Here is a 14,001-nt window from a genome sequence, read left to right on the forward strand (position 1 = left end):
GGGAATATCTGATTTCTTCGTAACATTTTAAAATCTTAAAAGCGACCTTCATATTTGCGCACCACAACCGACTTTTCTTGTCATTTACATCACCTAATAGGTTGACGATACTTATCTAATGAATAAATGATAATTTTATTAGTATTTTGGACCTGCATTCGCATTAATTAAATACAAAGGGTAAGGCTTTCTAGAAGACTCTCATCTTGACACAATCATTTCAAAACTCAGTTACTGTTATTCAATGGAAGGTTTCAATCGCAGGACTCAAGGCCAATAAATATAGCCTTCATTGTTGTATTAAAATGTATGTTCCGATGAATAAATCTGAAAGGAGTGCAGGAATTCTTTCAAAGTGTCTTTCGTCGCTCAGGGTATGTGTTTTATAAAATTTACTTTTCTAATTATTGGTATCTTAAATTTTCACAGATTTATTAACGTGACATGTTTAGTGAATTTTCTAATTCGTTTTTGAATGGTTTATGATTTAATTTGATATTATTTTGTAATTAGGGAATTCAGAAAGATATCAACTGTGATTACATTATCTGTGATTTTGTTTTCCAGGTGCATCCTCGGGTGCATCCAGGCGTTTCATGTTCTTCGGCCCCGGGAGTTTCAGTTTCGAGTTGCCATGATGATAATTTGTGTGAAGTACACCCTCCTTCCACCTTCACAGTTTGGAAGAGATCTCTCTTCCTTAATGGAAAAGGATTCACAGTCTTTGATTCAAATGGAAATCTGGTCTTCAGAGTTGATGATTACTCATCTGAGGCCAAATACAAACTCTCCCTCATGGATGCTGTGGGGAACATTCTTCTCACCATGCGTCGCCATAAAGTATTATTATTTTCAGTTGAACTTAATTAGATTGTAGATTTAAAAAATATTTTGAAATCTAATAAATATTAGCAAATGCTAAAATCAATTGTTTGAACTCTAAGTATATTTTAAATTCTGAAATATTCTAGAAATCTGGGATGGCCTGCCCCTTTTCAATAGATTTTATTGATTTTGCTTATGTTGATTGTTTTTTATTTTATTGACTTTACTTATGTTGATTGTTTTTTATTTTATTTGTGGGTTTAGTGGAGGTTGAGTTTTAACCAGCGATGGGATGCATTCAGAGGAGATGGCCGTGGCTGTGGGAAGCCAGCGTTTACCGTTATAACGTCGGTATTGACACTTTTCTCAAGCAAACCCTCCGCCAAAGTTGTCATAAATCCAATAAAAGGTCATAATACGAAGGCTTGCCATTATCAAATGAAGGGATATCTCTGCAAGCCAGCCGCCTCCTTCACATTATTGGGTCGCTCTGGTGAAATTGTCGCTCAGGTTTGTTGTCATGTTATAACTTGAATACTATGAATTCATTGTTCAGTTTATTAAAGGGTGAGTGTAGTGGGTAATTTAATGGATTCATTCATTGAATGGAACAGGCAAGACGGAAGCAAGCGACATCGGAGGTCATGTTAGGAGACGACGTACTCAGCCTTGTGGTGCAGCATGGAATCGATCAGGCCTTCGTCATAGGACTCCTTATTATTCAATCAGACATTCAGAAGTAAAAGTCCAGATTTTAGACTTCTGGAATTAACTCATTTGTAGATTTTGGAATCTTTCAGCTTATTGTAAATTTTGAAAGACATACAACAAATTCATAGTATGCCTTACCTTTCTGCAATGTTCGGAAAACTGCAATCTACATAGACAAAGATAACCATTTTGAAAACGTTAAATTATCTTTTTAAAACCTAAATCCACAATCTGAACCCATTGAAAACTATTTTTTTTTTTTTTTTATGATTTTATATCTGGTAAAATGTCATGGGCATTTATTTGAAAAAACAATCTATTCATCCTCTTTCTGGGTAGAAAGTAGATCATATCCCACATGTTAGGTTTAATATAAGCATATGCAGTGTTTTGAATCCTTTGAAAAACAACAGAACTAGAACATAATAATTTGTGCACTGTTTGATAGTTTTGAAAAACAAGTTGGATAGCTGCAAGTATAGTCCTGTCTTTTTGGTAAGCTAAGTATGGCATTGCAAAAAAAAGTTATTTATTCATCAATATACTTTAATAGTGAGGTTCACATGCTGGTGGTGACATGCAAAACATGTTCATTTGCGGGCAAAAGCACCGTATTTGGTTAATGTTAATCGTCCTAATTAACCTTAATCCTAGTCTCACCTTTTGTTGAAGGGGTATATGTGTTGTTCATGCTTTTAGGGAGCGGTGGCACTAGAATATTCACAAAAGAAACAACTTGTTAAATTGTTGCGAAAGCATGTTCATGCATTTGCATTTACATGACTAAGATGAAGGAATTTGTTCTAATATTTGCACCCATAATACAATAGATACTAAGAGAAATTTCCACCGTATTTAACAATCCTAACATCAAATAAACCTTGTAATGCATGAGATAGTAAAAATATTTTTAAAAATTATTCAACATAATTTTCATCTATCTCATATTAATTAATCAATGTATATCACTTTTTCTTATAGTTCTTATGGAAAAAAAATTGAACTATATATACCAAATTTTTTCTTGATAAAGTCTTGAATACCTTAATAGAAAAAAAAAATTACTTTCTTTGCTAAATTTAATAGATATAATAAAAACAAGGTAATTTCTTAAACATGAAAAAAATAATACCTTTAACTACCCACTAATTAAAATTAGAAAAAACAAAAAGAGAAAAGTTAAATACATCACTAGTTAAATAAATAATTAATACCTAATTTAATAAAGTTAAAGCAACACCTTTTAAATGGTTTAAATTATTTTGTAGTGAAGTGCACATTGATGTTAAAAATAACAAATATTATTTTAGTTTACTGTGAGCATGTTTCATTTAATATATTTTACTATGTAAAACCACTGTGAGCATGTTTCATTTAATATATTTTACTATGTAAACTAGGTTTATAAAAATAATTGAACTAATTTATTATATTTTACTATTATTAATTAATTATTAAATTAAATAATTAAATAATTTTAATGGGATGGATGATCAAAGTGTTAGTGGGGTCAAGGGTCGCGAGACACTTTATCGAATTCCACGGACTCATAAAGGAAGGGGTGTCATGGTATGCCGCCCATATGCACCAAATGTGTGACAAATAAGTTTAAATTAAGATGGATATCTCTTAGCGCTTTGAGACTTATTTTTGTTGTTGCTCGTTGATGTTGGTGGTTTAGTGCATTCAAGGGTGGAAGGATTGGAAAATGGAGGCGCTATAAACTTATCCTTCAACTTCTCTAATATAAATTTATTGGTACATTTGTTGTCTTCTATGTGAATCTGTGGATGAAAAGTAGAGTCTGGGATCCTGGTGTCGTAAAAATATCAAATGATTGGGAGTTGTTGGGCATAGAGGAGATATGGAAAAATGTTCTTCACCTAATTACGAGCCTGCGGGAGACTCTTCTTCTTCACACAGTCGATTCAAGAAGTAACTCAGGGTCCCTGGCTAGTCTGGTTGTTAATCTATATTATTGTGTTTTTGTTACTTATATCTAGGTTCTAGTCCCTCTCTCGATCTCTTTTGGATGTTGGTTTTTATGCCATGCATAGTTTACTTCAACTGGACTTGGGTGTTCTTTTATGGTTCACATCTAGTGGGTTTGGCCAGGAATATAAGCTATTGACCTCAAGCACTCCTTTTCTTCATTATACCCCTCAACAATCTCATATTAGTTTGGATGAGGCTCTGTTGTTAGTCTTCAATAGGCCTTACCTATGGACAAGGGGCCTACACCACCTCTTAATTTCCCGGGGCTATGGAAATCCACAACCCATAGACTATGTTGGTGTCAATTAGTTTCTGAGATGTTTCTCCTCTATGGTGATGCTAAAGGCCCTTCTCTTGGGGAGTTCACATGAATTCTATAAACTCTAGTGCTTTTTCTTTCTAGTCAGCCTCACCATGCCATGACAACATGGTCATTCTAGTTGGGGGGCTAGTGAGCGGTGCCAATCTAGTCACCCTCACCTACAAGCTCCAACTCTAGAGGAGCCAATGACCTTCCAAACACCAAATTGACACAACATGCAAGAAGATATTGATTATTTAGAGGGGTTGGCTCACAGAGATGGGAAATCAATATTTTATTTTGACCTTCTAAGTGAGGTGCTCACCCTGCATAGGAAACACAAAACGTTACTAATTAACTCCTTAAGGCAAGGTATGATGATTGAAACACATAAATTTCTTTCATGAATGACCTCCAAAGGAATAAATAGCATATGCAGGATAGTTTGACTTGTCTTTAATGGAATAAATGGCACATATAGGATAGCTTGGAATGTCTGGATGGCCACTCGGGCCATATCGAAAAACATGTGCATTGTGACTTTCAACTTCCACCTCCTCTTGGTTCTAGTTTGAAGAATCCTACTCTAGTAACTTCATCTGAATCCTAATGGTGATCTGTTGTGTCTTCATTTTGATGGTAATTTCATTGTTTATTCCTCTCCGGTTTTCGACTGCAAACTTGTTTTAGTTTGGTATAATCTTTTTTGGAAATTTGCTACTAGCCAAAAAATCTAATAAGATTGAGGCCAAATTTTTTTTACAAAACAAACAATAGAAAACGATGTAATATTTTTTTATAAATGAAAAAATTTAATTTAAAAAAAAAAATTATTAATTAAGTAAATAACTAATATATAATTTAGTAAATTGAATCCAAGTACATCCCTGCTAGAAATGAAAGTGGAGTTTCTGAACAACAAGTTTTCCTCATAATAAGACTAATAAATACATGCCTCTAGATGAAAATTTGAATTTGTACTTAAACAAATATATGACGAAGAAATAACTCTTCAACCTAGGAGAGGATGGCGATGGAGTGATTACACCATATCTGCTATAGCTCTAATTTTGGTTAGTGTTTTGCAGGGTTGTTGATACTATTTGTGGGCACCGCCCTCCTACTCCCTACCTCACGGCTATCCTGGGGTTCATTCCACACCTTTGTTTCATCACCCTACCTGGAATCTGGTGAGGGATCTTATACTTGCATCATGGGTTGTCGATAGGTTGGCAGAAATGGAGGTAGATCTGGTTGACTATACAGATGACCTGCATGTATCTATGCCCATTTGGACCACATCACCCCATCCACTGTCAGATGTGTCACTATCTGCACCCCTAGTCTCCCTTGTTGGTTACCCTAGGGAAGTTACACTGGATTTTCCAACTGACCCTAGCTCCTCGTGTCTGGAGGTCTCCCTACCTCATGCCTCACTTCCCTAGCTAGATTCATATTATCTCCCCCCTTCTGTGGTATCCCTTCAATTCCTAGCTACATGCCTCTTATTCGTCAGGTTATTCCTCTATTCCCTTTGTTGTTGAGTGCCCTCTCATTGCACCCTCTAAACTGGCATCTATCCCCCGGGATCACCTCTCTAGACCTACCCCCTCTCCTGCCGGATTCCCATCACTTTGTACCTGGCCCTCCCTCTTCCCGCTACTTTGAAGGACCTCCCATTAACTTGGAAGACTGTGACTCTGACCCTAGGGTTGAGGACAATCTGGACCCCCCTCTCGAACCCTCCCCTGGTTCTCGGGCTAACAAGCATTCCAAATCCGTGAAGAATTCTAAGTGTGTCAAAGCCAAGAGCAAAGACATCTCTCTCAGATTTGGTGAAGGGATACAAATGGGGGATGTGGTGGACACTGCGAACTGTGTTCTGGTGGGGTGTGTAAGAGGACGATCTTATTCTGTAGCTAGGCTTTAGCAATGGATCATTGAAATCTAGCGAGAGATTCTCACTAAACTACCATTGGTTACCACTCTTGCACGTGGTTGGTTCACCCTTTGATTTCAGCGTGCTGACTATACTACGTTGGTTTTCTCAAAATATTAGCACATTGAGCTAGCTTCTGTCCTGATCAAGTGATGGAGCCCCTTGTTCAATCTAGATCGGGAGAAATTGAGCGTTGCTCCTCTTTGGGCGTGGCTACCTGGTTTTCCGCTACGCTTCTGGTCCGAAGAAATATTCCAATGCATTGGCAATGCACTTGGCACCTATCAGGATCATGATAAATTATTTATTATCTCCGGCAACATGTCTTTGGCTCATATATTAGTTCATATTAACACTAGAGAAGGGTTGGAGGAACATATTACCCTTCACTAGGGGAATTTCACTCGCATTCAAATCCTTGACTAGGAGGGGGTGCCTTTCAGGTGAAAACGATGCGATAAGGTTGGGAATTTATATAAGGAATCCCCTTTGGTCAGCCCAGTTCCCCACCCCTGAAGGAAGTGACTGAAGGTTTGGTGGACAAGTAGGGTTCACATGTATAGTGGATTCCCTCAGCTTCTGGTAATCTGTCACAGGAAAAGGCACAAGAGAAGGAGCGTGGCACCACTCCAGTTTGTCCTCCCTCGCCTCTGCTTACTAAATCCCAGGCAGCTATGGCTGTTGTGCTCTCATCGGGTAACCCTCTCCTCTATTCTTCTGTTAATTCTCATGCACTTTCTTAGTCTTTTTCATCATCCACAACATCACTATTCAGCTCTGCATCTGTACTAGCATCACCTCCTTTGTCTTATCCCCTGGTTCACCACCCACCTATTTTCTCCAATACGCCTCCTTCCTTCCTAGACCCCCCCATCAGCTTCTCTGTCATAGGCATCAGAATCCTCTAGACCTTCCCACTCCTACAATCTTCACTCCTTGGATGGATTCTCCTCCAACGATATTTGTGGAATCAGTATCACCCCTCCCCTTAAGGCCCCTAAATATGCTCGGGGATGACACTCCACTATTTCCAAATCCATCCATCAAGTTGGTATAGATGTATCATGTTAGGTCCCTATAATACTAGTGATTCCCCCATTACTATTGTCATTATATCTCTTATTAATATTGTTGTGTGCCTATTGTCCACATATTGTTATTATTGTGCCCTGTAGAATCCCTCTATTGTTATTTTTGTGCCTTTATATTATTATTGTTAGGTCATCTTGGTTATATTGTGACCCCTTAGACTCCTATATATATAAAGGAGGTTTTGTCATTTCAATCATCCAAGAATTGTTCATTTGTGTAATGTAAAGGAGGTTGCCCCCTCGAAGAGGCTGCATTATAAGGTGTTGATCTATCTTTTCTATCTTTTTGTGAGTTGGTTTCATAACATATCAGAAGGACAACAACTCGCTATTGACTCGGTTCTTGGAGCATAGAGTACCCTCTATTTTTCTCCCCCATGAAGTGGTTATCCATTAACATTTGTGGGTTGGCTAGCCCTGCTAGAAAACTAGCCTTCAAGAGACATATGGAGTTTGAAAGGGTGGAAGTCATATTCCTTCAAGAAACCCTTGACCTTATTGACATGGTTATACCTGTTTTGGAATATTTTGTACTTGGATGGCATTTCCATGCCCTAGATGTTGGTGGGCGATCTCGGGGAATTTCATTTGGTTTTAACCCTAGGTTGGTTAGACTATCTAATGTTTGGGGTAGGAATGGATTCATTGGTGCTGACATTTTCTCATTTGATCTAGGCATGGACCTTCGATTGATAAATGTGTATGGTCCTTCAAACAACATAGTTTCTTTTTAGGATGACCTGCTTAATTCAGCCCACTTATAACCTGATAACATCATAATTGGAGGTTATCTCAACTTTTTGATTTGTCATCTGATTCTCAGGGGCAACATGCTCAGATTGACCCCTTATCTGATACATTGTAGTCTCTACTTGAGGATCACCGGTTTATTGATTTTCCCATGGTGCATCTTCAACCTACCGGGAGGAACAAAAGGACTGGAGAAGCTATGTTCACTCGAAGGTTGGACCGTTTCCTAATCAAGGAGAGGCTCATTGGGACCCTATATAGTTACAGGCAGTGGGTGAGATCAAGGGGCCTATCCGATCACTCTCCTATTTACCTTGAGATCATTGGTCAAGCTCACAAACCAAAAGCCCCATTCAAATTCAATGCCACTTGGTTAAAGGATCCAAACTATACCCATTTAGTCTCGGAATTTTGGAAGGCCCACCCTCCAGGTTTAGGTCTATCTATAACAGAAGGTTTCTCCAACAACCTTCTTCAAATCAAGAAATTAACCATAGAGTGGGCTCATAACAAGAGAAAGAAGGATGATAACAATCTCCATTCTATCGAGTGTGAGATTGCAAGTCTGGAGGATGATAATGGGAGGGGATATCTATATGTTGATGCCAAGTCCCATCTCATCAACTTGATGATTGAGCGGGATAGGATTTTAAATGACAAATAAGAAACATGGAGACTCAGGAGTAGAGCCATCTGGTTAAAAGAGGGACACGAAAATACAAAATTATAACAGCAATATGCTAATGTGCCTCGAGCGATTAACGCCATCTACCAGATGACCAATGAGGAAGGTCAAAGAGTTCACTCCTTCCATCACCTAGCATCTCTCATCACCTAACACTTCAAAAATCTCTACAAGGCCCTATGGGAAGAAATTTTGGTAGAAATTATTAGGGTGGCGGGATGTTTTCTTCGTTTTGTTGATCAGGAGCCTGCCGAGGATCTACACAATCCTGTTACTATGGGGGAGCTGGAGAATAATCTAAAATGGTTTAAGACGGACAAGAGTCCTGGTCCCAATGGATGGTCAGTCGAGTTATGCTTGGCTTTCTTTGAAATACTGGGGGAAGATCTGCTCGAAATCATTGAAGAGTGTCAAACTAGTGGTCCAATGAACGAGGCTTTCAATTTTACCTTCATAGCCCTCATCCATAAATATGATTACCCTAAGTCTTTCAACGATTTTTGAACCATCTCACTCTCCAATTTCATTTATGAAATCATTGCCAATATCTTTGCCAATTGACTTAAGTCCATCCTATCTTCTCATATTTCTCCTAAACAATTTTCTTTTCTTAACCATCGTCAAATACATGATGCCATTGGTACTGCACAAGAAGTTTTACACTCCATCAAAATAAATAAGTTAAAAGGCATGATCCTCAAGATTGACCTTGCAAAGGCTTTTGATCACACAAATTGGCTTTACTTGAGAATGCTCTTAACCCATTTGGGGTTTCCCCTGGAATTTGTTAACTGGATCATGTGTTTCATTATCAAGGTCTCTTTTAGTGTACTCATCAAAGGATCTGCGTCCCCTTTTTTCATGCAGAAATGGGTCTTTGACAGGGTTGTACCCTCTCCCCTCTCTTGTTCTTTATTGGTATGGAAGGCCTGAGCCAGCTCATAACGTGTTAATTTATGGTATGTTCTATGGTTATAGCAATTTACTTCTCTTTCTTATTATTATTCACAGATTATCAATCATATGTGCATAAGTAAAGTGTAAATAGAACATTAAATGATTAACAAAAAACAATCCAAGACAAGAGACACGAGATGTGGCGGCTAGCCAGGTACAAACCACAATATGGGGAACCCTTTGATCAAATCTTCTTTTATCTTCAATAATTCAGCAGAGAGAAATAGTAAAAAAATCTAATTTATATTAGCAGTAGCAAACCCTAGATCAGTAGCATCAGCATTAGCGGCTTCATCATCAAAACTAGGGCAGTCGATATCTCGCAAACCGACCATCGGATCAGCTGATTCCACCACCAAAAAGTGTGGCCTTCAGAGGAGGTCCAGATGGACCTGCAGCACAGTTCTGAGGAGGAAGTATTCTGGTCAACACTGGTAAAACTTTGGTTCTGCAGTTGCATCACTAAATTTTGCGTCCTTCCTTCCACCTGTGTGAGAGAGAGTCACCTACTGCACAGGAGAGAAGAGACTCTTTACTGCGTTGGAGAGAGAGAGAGATGTGATGAGTTGAGTGAGTCCAAATGAGGAAAAGTCCTCCTATATTTATACACATCTGATGATAATTGAATAGATGTGACTATTGGGCTTCCGAGCCTACATGAGTTTTTGGTAGGCTTGATAATTATTCCATAATCAAAATAAATTCATATCTCCATAAATACTTATCGGAATCGGATGATCTTTAGATCAATCCTACACCTCTCGATGAGAGGAGTCTAATAAAAATATTATTAGCCATGAATAAGATGACCCACATGGAGTTTGGCCCTAGTTGCCAAATTTAACACTCCCTCTCAACTAGGGAGAACTCCATCTGCAATCTGTCTGTCGGTCGCTACTATTCACCCATAAAAAACATTGCCCTGTACAGCTTGACCCTTGCCCTGCTCTGTTGTATTCTGCCTGTACTGCTTAGTCTTGTTCTACCCTCTACTGATCTGTACTGTTATGCTTTGTTCTGTTTTGCCTGCTTTATTCTATTTTGCTCTACTTTGTTCTTTTCTCCTCTGCTTTTGTCTGAATTATGAAGAAGAAGAAATGATCGATGATGCATCATACTGGCTTAATGTCAGTCTCAAAGTATGTACCATTGGTCCCAGACTAGTCTCAACCAACCCGATGTCAGCGTCATAGTGAGTACAACTCCTACAACTGGTCCCAGACCAGTATCATCCTCCACTAACTCGAAATCAGTCTCAAAGTGCGTACCACTGGTCCTAGACCAGTCTCAACCGACCCAAAGTCAGCGTCATAGTAGGTACCACTGGTCCTAGACTAGTATCATTGATCCCAAATCAATGGAGGTCATCCTAGCATAGGGAGTACGGTAGATACAGTGATGCATCCATCAGTACTACTATGGTCCCTAACTTCATTTCCCTGCTCATTGCTCAGATGATAGGTGCTTCCCATGAGTCCCTAACTACATGGGTAGGATGCCTTGAAAGGAGAACTTAATCAATCCCATACTCACAGGAGAACTAATCATCCTACTACAATTGTCATGGAGAACACATCTTCAAGACCTCACAGGAGAACTGATCATCCTGCTACATTTTGTCATGGAGAACACATCATCCAGACCTCACAGGAGAGCTAATCATCCTGCAACATGGTCGCCACGGGGTGGTAAAGGGAAAGTTTTGATTCTTTTACCCTGTCATCATATGTCGCTCCAAGAAGTACCTCGTGCCCCCCCCGGAGCTCCCAGAGCTAAATACATCATACAGGACCCTTGTTAGAGAGTTTCTAAATGACACAAAGTCATTCTCAGAAAGTCAAGAATTTGACCTTTCCTAGGGGCATTGTTAGAATGTCGGTGACCTATTCATCTGTATCGATAGGTTGGAGTTTGATATCGATATGCTTGGAGCGATCATGAAATAAAGGATTCTCTGACAAGCGAATCCCACTCTAGTTGTCACATAGGATCACCATGGTATCCAGTGTAAATCCAAACAGCTCACTGAAGAGCTTCCGCAACCAGACTGCCTCACAGGATGCCATGCTAGTAGCAACATACTCTGCCTCGGTGGTGCTCAAGGCCACTGACTTCTGCTTCCTGCTCATCCAGGATGTCGAAGCAGATCCCAAGGAGAAACAACACCCGAAAGTGCTCTTACAATCCACCACACTGCCTGCCCAATCAGTATCAATGTATCCAAGTAGTCTCACATCTTTGGCAATGTATCTTAACCCATAAGTGATTGTGCCATGAAGATATATCAAAGATTCTTGGCACCAATCCAATGTATGTGATCAGGTTCAACCATATGTTGACTCAATGTGTTGACTGCGAAGCATATATCTGGATGAGAGGTCACTAAGAACATTAATGCTCTGATGAGTTGACGATACTTGGTGGCATTTCATAAAACAGGTCCAGCAGCGGTACCACTTAGCTTCTTAAAGTCAAGCTCCATCAAGGTAGTTATAGGTGTGCAGTCTACCATACCTAATCTTTCCAATACCTTCACCACATATTTTCCTTGAGATAGGAAAATTTCCCTTGGCTTCTGCCAGACTTCAAGTCCTAGGAGATAATGCATCAATCCTAGGTCCTTCATTTCAAATTCAGAAGCCAACTCCCTCTTACATTTGTGAATGAGAGGGTCTGCACCGGTTAGGAAGAGGTCATCCACATACAACACCAGTATGAGAGGTTGGTCATCTTCAACCTTGAAGTAGAGGTTAGGGTCAGACTCACTGCTAGTGAATCCTAGCTTCATCAAGTAGCTGTCGATCTTCTCATACCATGCTCGAGGTACTTGCTTCAGCCCATAGAGAGCTTTCTTCAACCTGCATACATGAGATTTTTGATCATGAATCTCAAATCCTTCGGGCTGCTCCACGTAGACCTCTTCTTTGATAGAACCATGTAAGAATGTTGTCTTGACATCCATCTGATGTAGATTCCATCCTTGTGAAGCCGCAAGGGCTGTGATTGATTGGATGGTGGTATATCTAGCTACATGTGCAAATATCTAGTCATAGTCTATACCTTCCTTCTGAGATAAGCCACGAGCGACAAAATGAGCCTTATATTTTTTCGTACTTCCATCTGCTGCATGCTTTATCTTATAAAGCCATTTAGAAGTGACAACTATCTTGTCCTAGCATTTGGGAACTACTTCCCAGAAATCATTCTTCATAATAGACTCATATTATTTGGTCATAGCATCCTTCTATACTTTATGCTTGACAGCATCTGAGAATGATGAAGGCTCATTTTGTATGATCATGCTCATGATGGTCAGGTATCCCTGATACCTGTTGGGTTTCTTACTTTCACGAAAGGTTCCTCAGGGTACAATGTGTCCTTCAGCATCATCAAGTAGCCGTCTGAGCCAAGAGGTCCTCTTCCTGGAAGAGGAGGGCTTAGGTGGATCAATAGGATCCATGGGTTCTTCCACATCAAGCATTATTTCATCATCCTTCTCTTTTGGTTCCCTGCTGTTGACTGCTTGAGAGTTCATCAAAGTCGGAAGATTGTCCACCTTGCTGAGGGCCATATCTTTGTCAAAGGTGACATCATGACTAATCATGACTTACCTTTGACTGGAAACATAGATTCTATAGCCCTTAGTATTTTCAACATAGACCACGAAGATTCCTTTCTTTCCATATGCACCCAATTTATTCCTTTTCTCTTTCAGCACATGAAAATATACAGGGCTTCCAAAAATTCTAAAATGAGATACGCCAAGTTTCTTACCGATGAAGATTTCTTCAGGAGTCTTGGAACCCAATGCTTGATGAGGGCATCAGTTTTGTACATATACGACAGTGTTTGTAGCTTCAGCCCATAGAAACTTCGGAAGTCTTTGATCATGGAGCATGGCACGAACAACTTCCACAATCGTACGGTTCTTCCTTTCTGCCACACCATTCTGTTCAGGAGTATATGGTGTAGTAGTCTCCCTCTTGATGCTAGCCTCTTTACAAAAGTCATAAAACTCGTTAGGCTCATATTTAGTCCCATTATCAGTCCCTAATATCTTGATCTTCTTTTCGGTTTGATTCTTGATCAGGGCTTTGAAGTGTCGAAACCAAGAGAACACTTTATCCTTCTTTTTCAAGAAGTATATCCAAGTCTTTCAAGAATAGTCATCTGTAAAAGTAAGATAATATAAATATCCTCCCAAGCAGTTCATAGGCATCATACCAGATATGTCTGAGTGAACCAGTTGTAATATATCGGAGGCCTTGCTTTAGCTTGAGGTGAATGGTCCCCTTTTGAGCTTTCCTTCGGCACATCTCAGACATACACCTTCTTTCTCTACTCGGAATTCGGGCATCCTTGTTACCATTCGTCTTACATCGGGTAGAGCTTTATAATGAAGGTGGGAAAACCTTCAATGCCAAAGTTCAGACTGAATAGATGTGTCACAAGACATGACACCTAGTGGACTTCCACCGACCTGATATAATGAATCAAATCGAAACCCAAGAGTGAAGGGATCTTTAACATTATTTTTCCATGCATGTACCTTGCCATCACTGAAGGTCGCCTTGTAGCCTTTGTCTTCCATTGCTAAGATGGACACTAGGTTCTTCTTGAGGTTAGGTACATATAATACATCTTGTAAGTGGATCGTATTTCCTTGATTCAATTTAAGAGAGACATTGCCTACACCTTTCACGGGATATTTCATATTATCTCCAAGGACAATTTCCATGTTAGTTTC

The 14,001-nt window shown here is 39.4% G+C and overlaps 1 protein-coding gene across 1 annotated transcript; it reads left to right on the forward strand.

Moving 5' to 3' along the window:
* The first annotated feature begins 219 nt into the window (after positions 1 to 219).
* Positions 220 to 1,713, forward strand: LOC149175552 (protein LURP-one-related 11-like). The gene is made up of 4 exons (XM_089422882.1): positions 220 to 374; positions 568 to 840; positions 1,090 to 1,335; positions 1,440 to 1,713. The coding sequence occupies exons 1-4, from the start codon at positions 306 to 308 to the stop codon at positions 1,566 to 1,568; spliced, it is 717 nt and encodes a 238-aa protein (XP_089279008.1). The 5' UTR covers positions 220 to 305; the 3' UTR covers positions 1,569 to 1,713.
* The last annotated feature ends 12,288 nt before the right edge of the window (positions 1,714 to 14,001 follow it).

This window comes from Pinus tabuliformis, chromosome 4_1 (genome assembly GCF_031772625.1).
Source record: "Pinus tabuliformis cultivar Carrire ecotype Pingquan chromosome 4_1, CPIR1, whole genome shotgun sequence".
Classification (NCBI taxonomy): domain Eukaryota; kingdom Viridiplantae; phylum Streptophyta; class Pinopsida; order Pinales; family Pinaceae; genus Pinus; species Pinus tabuliformis.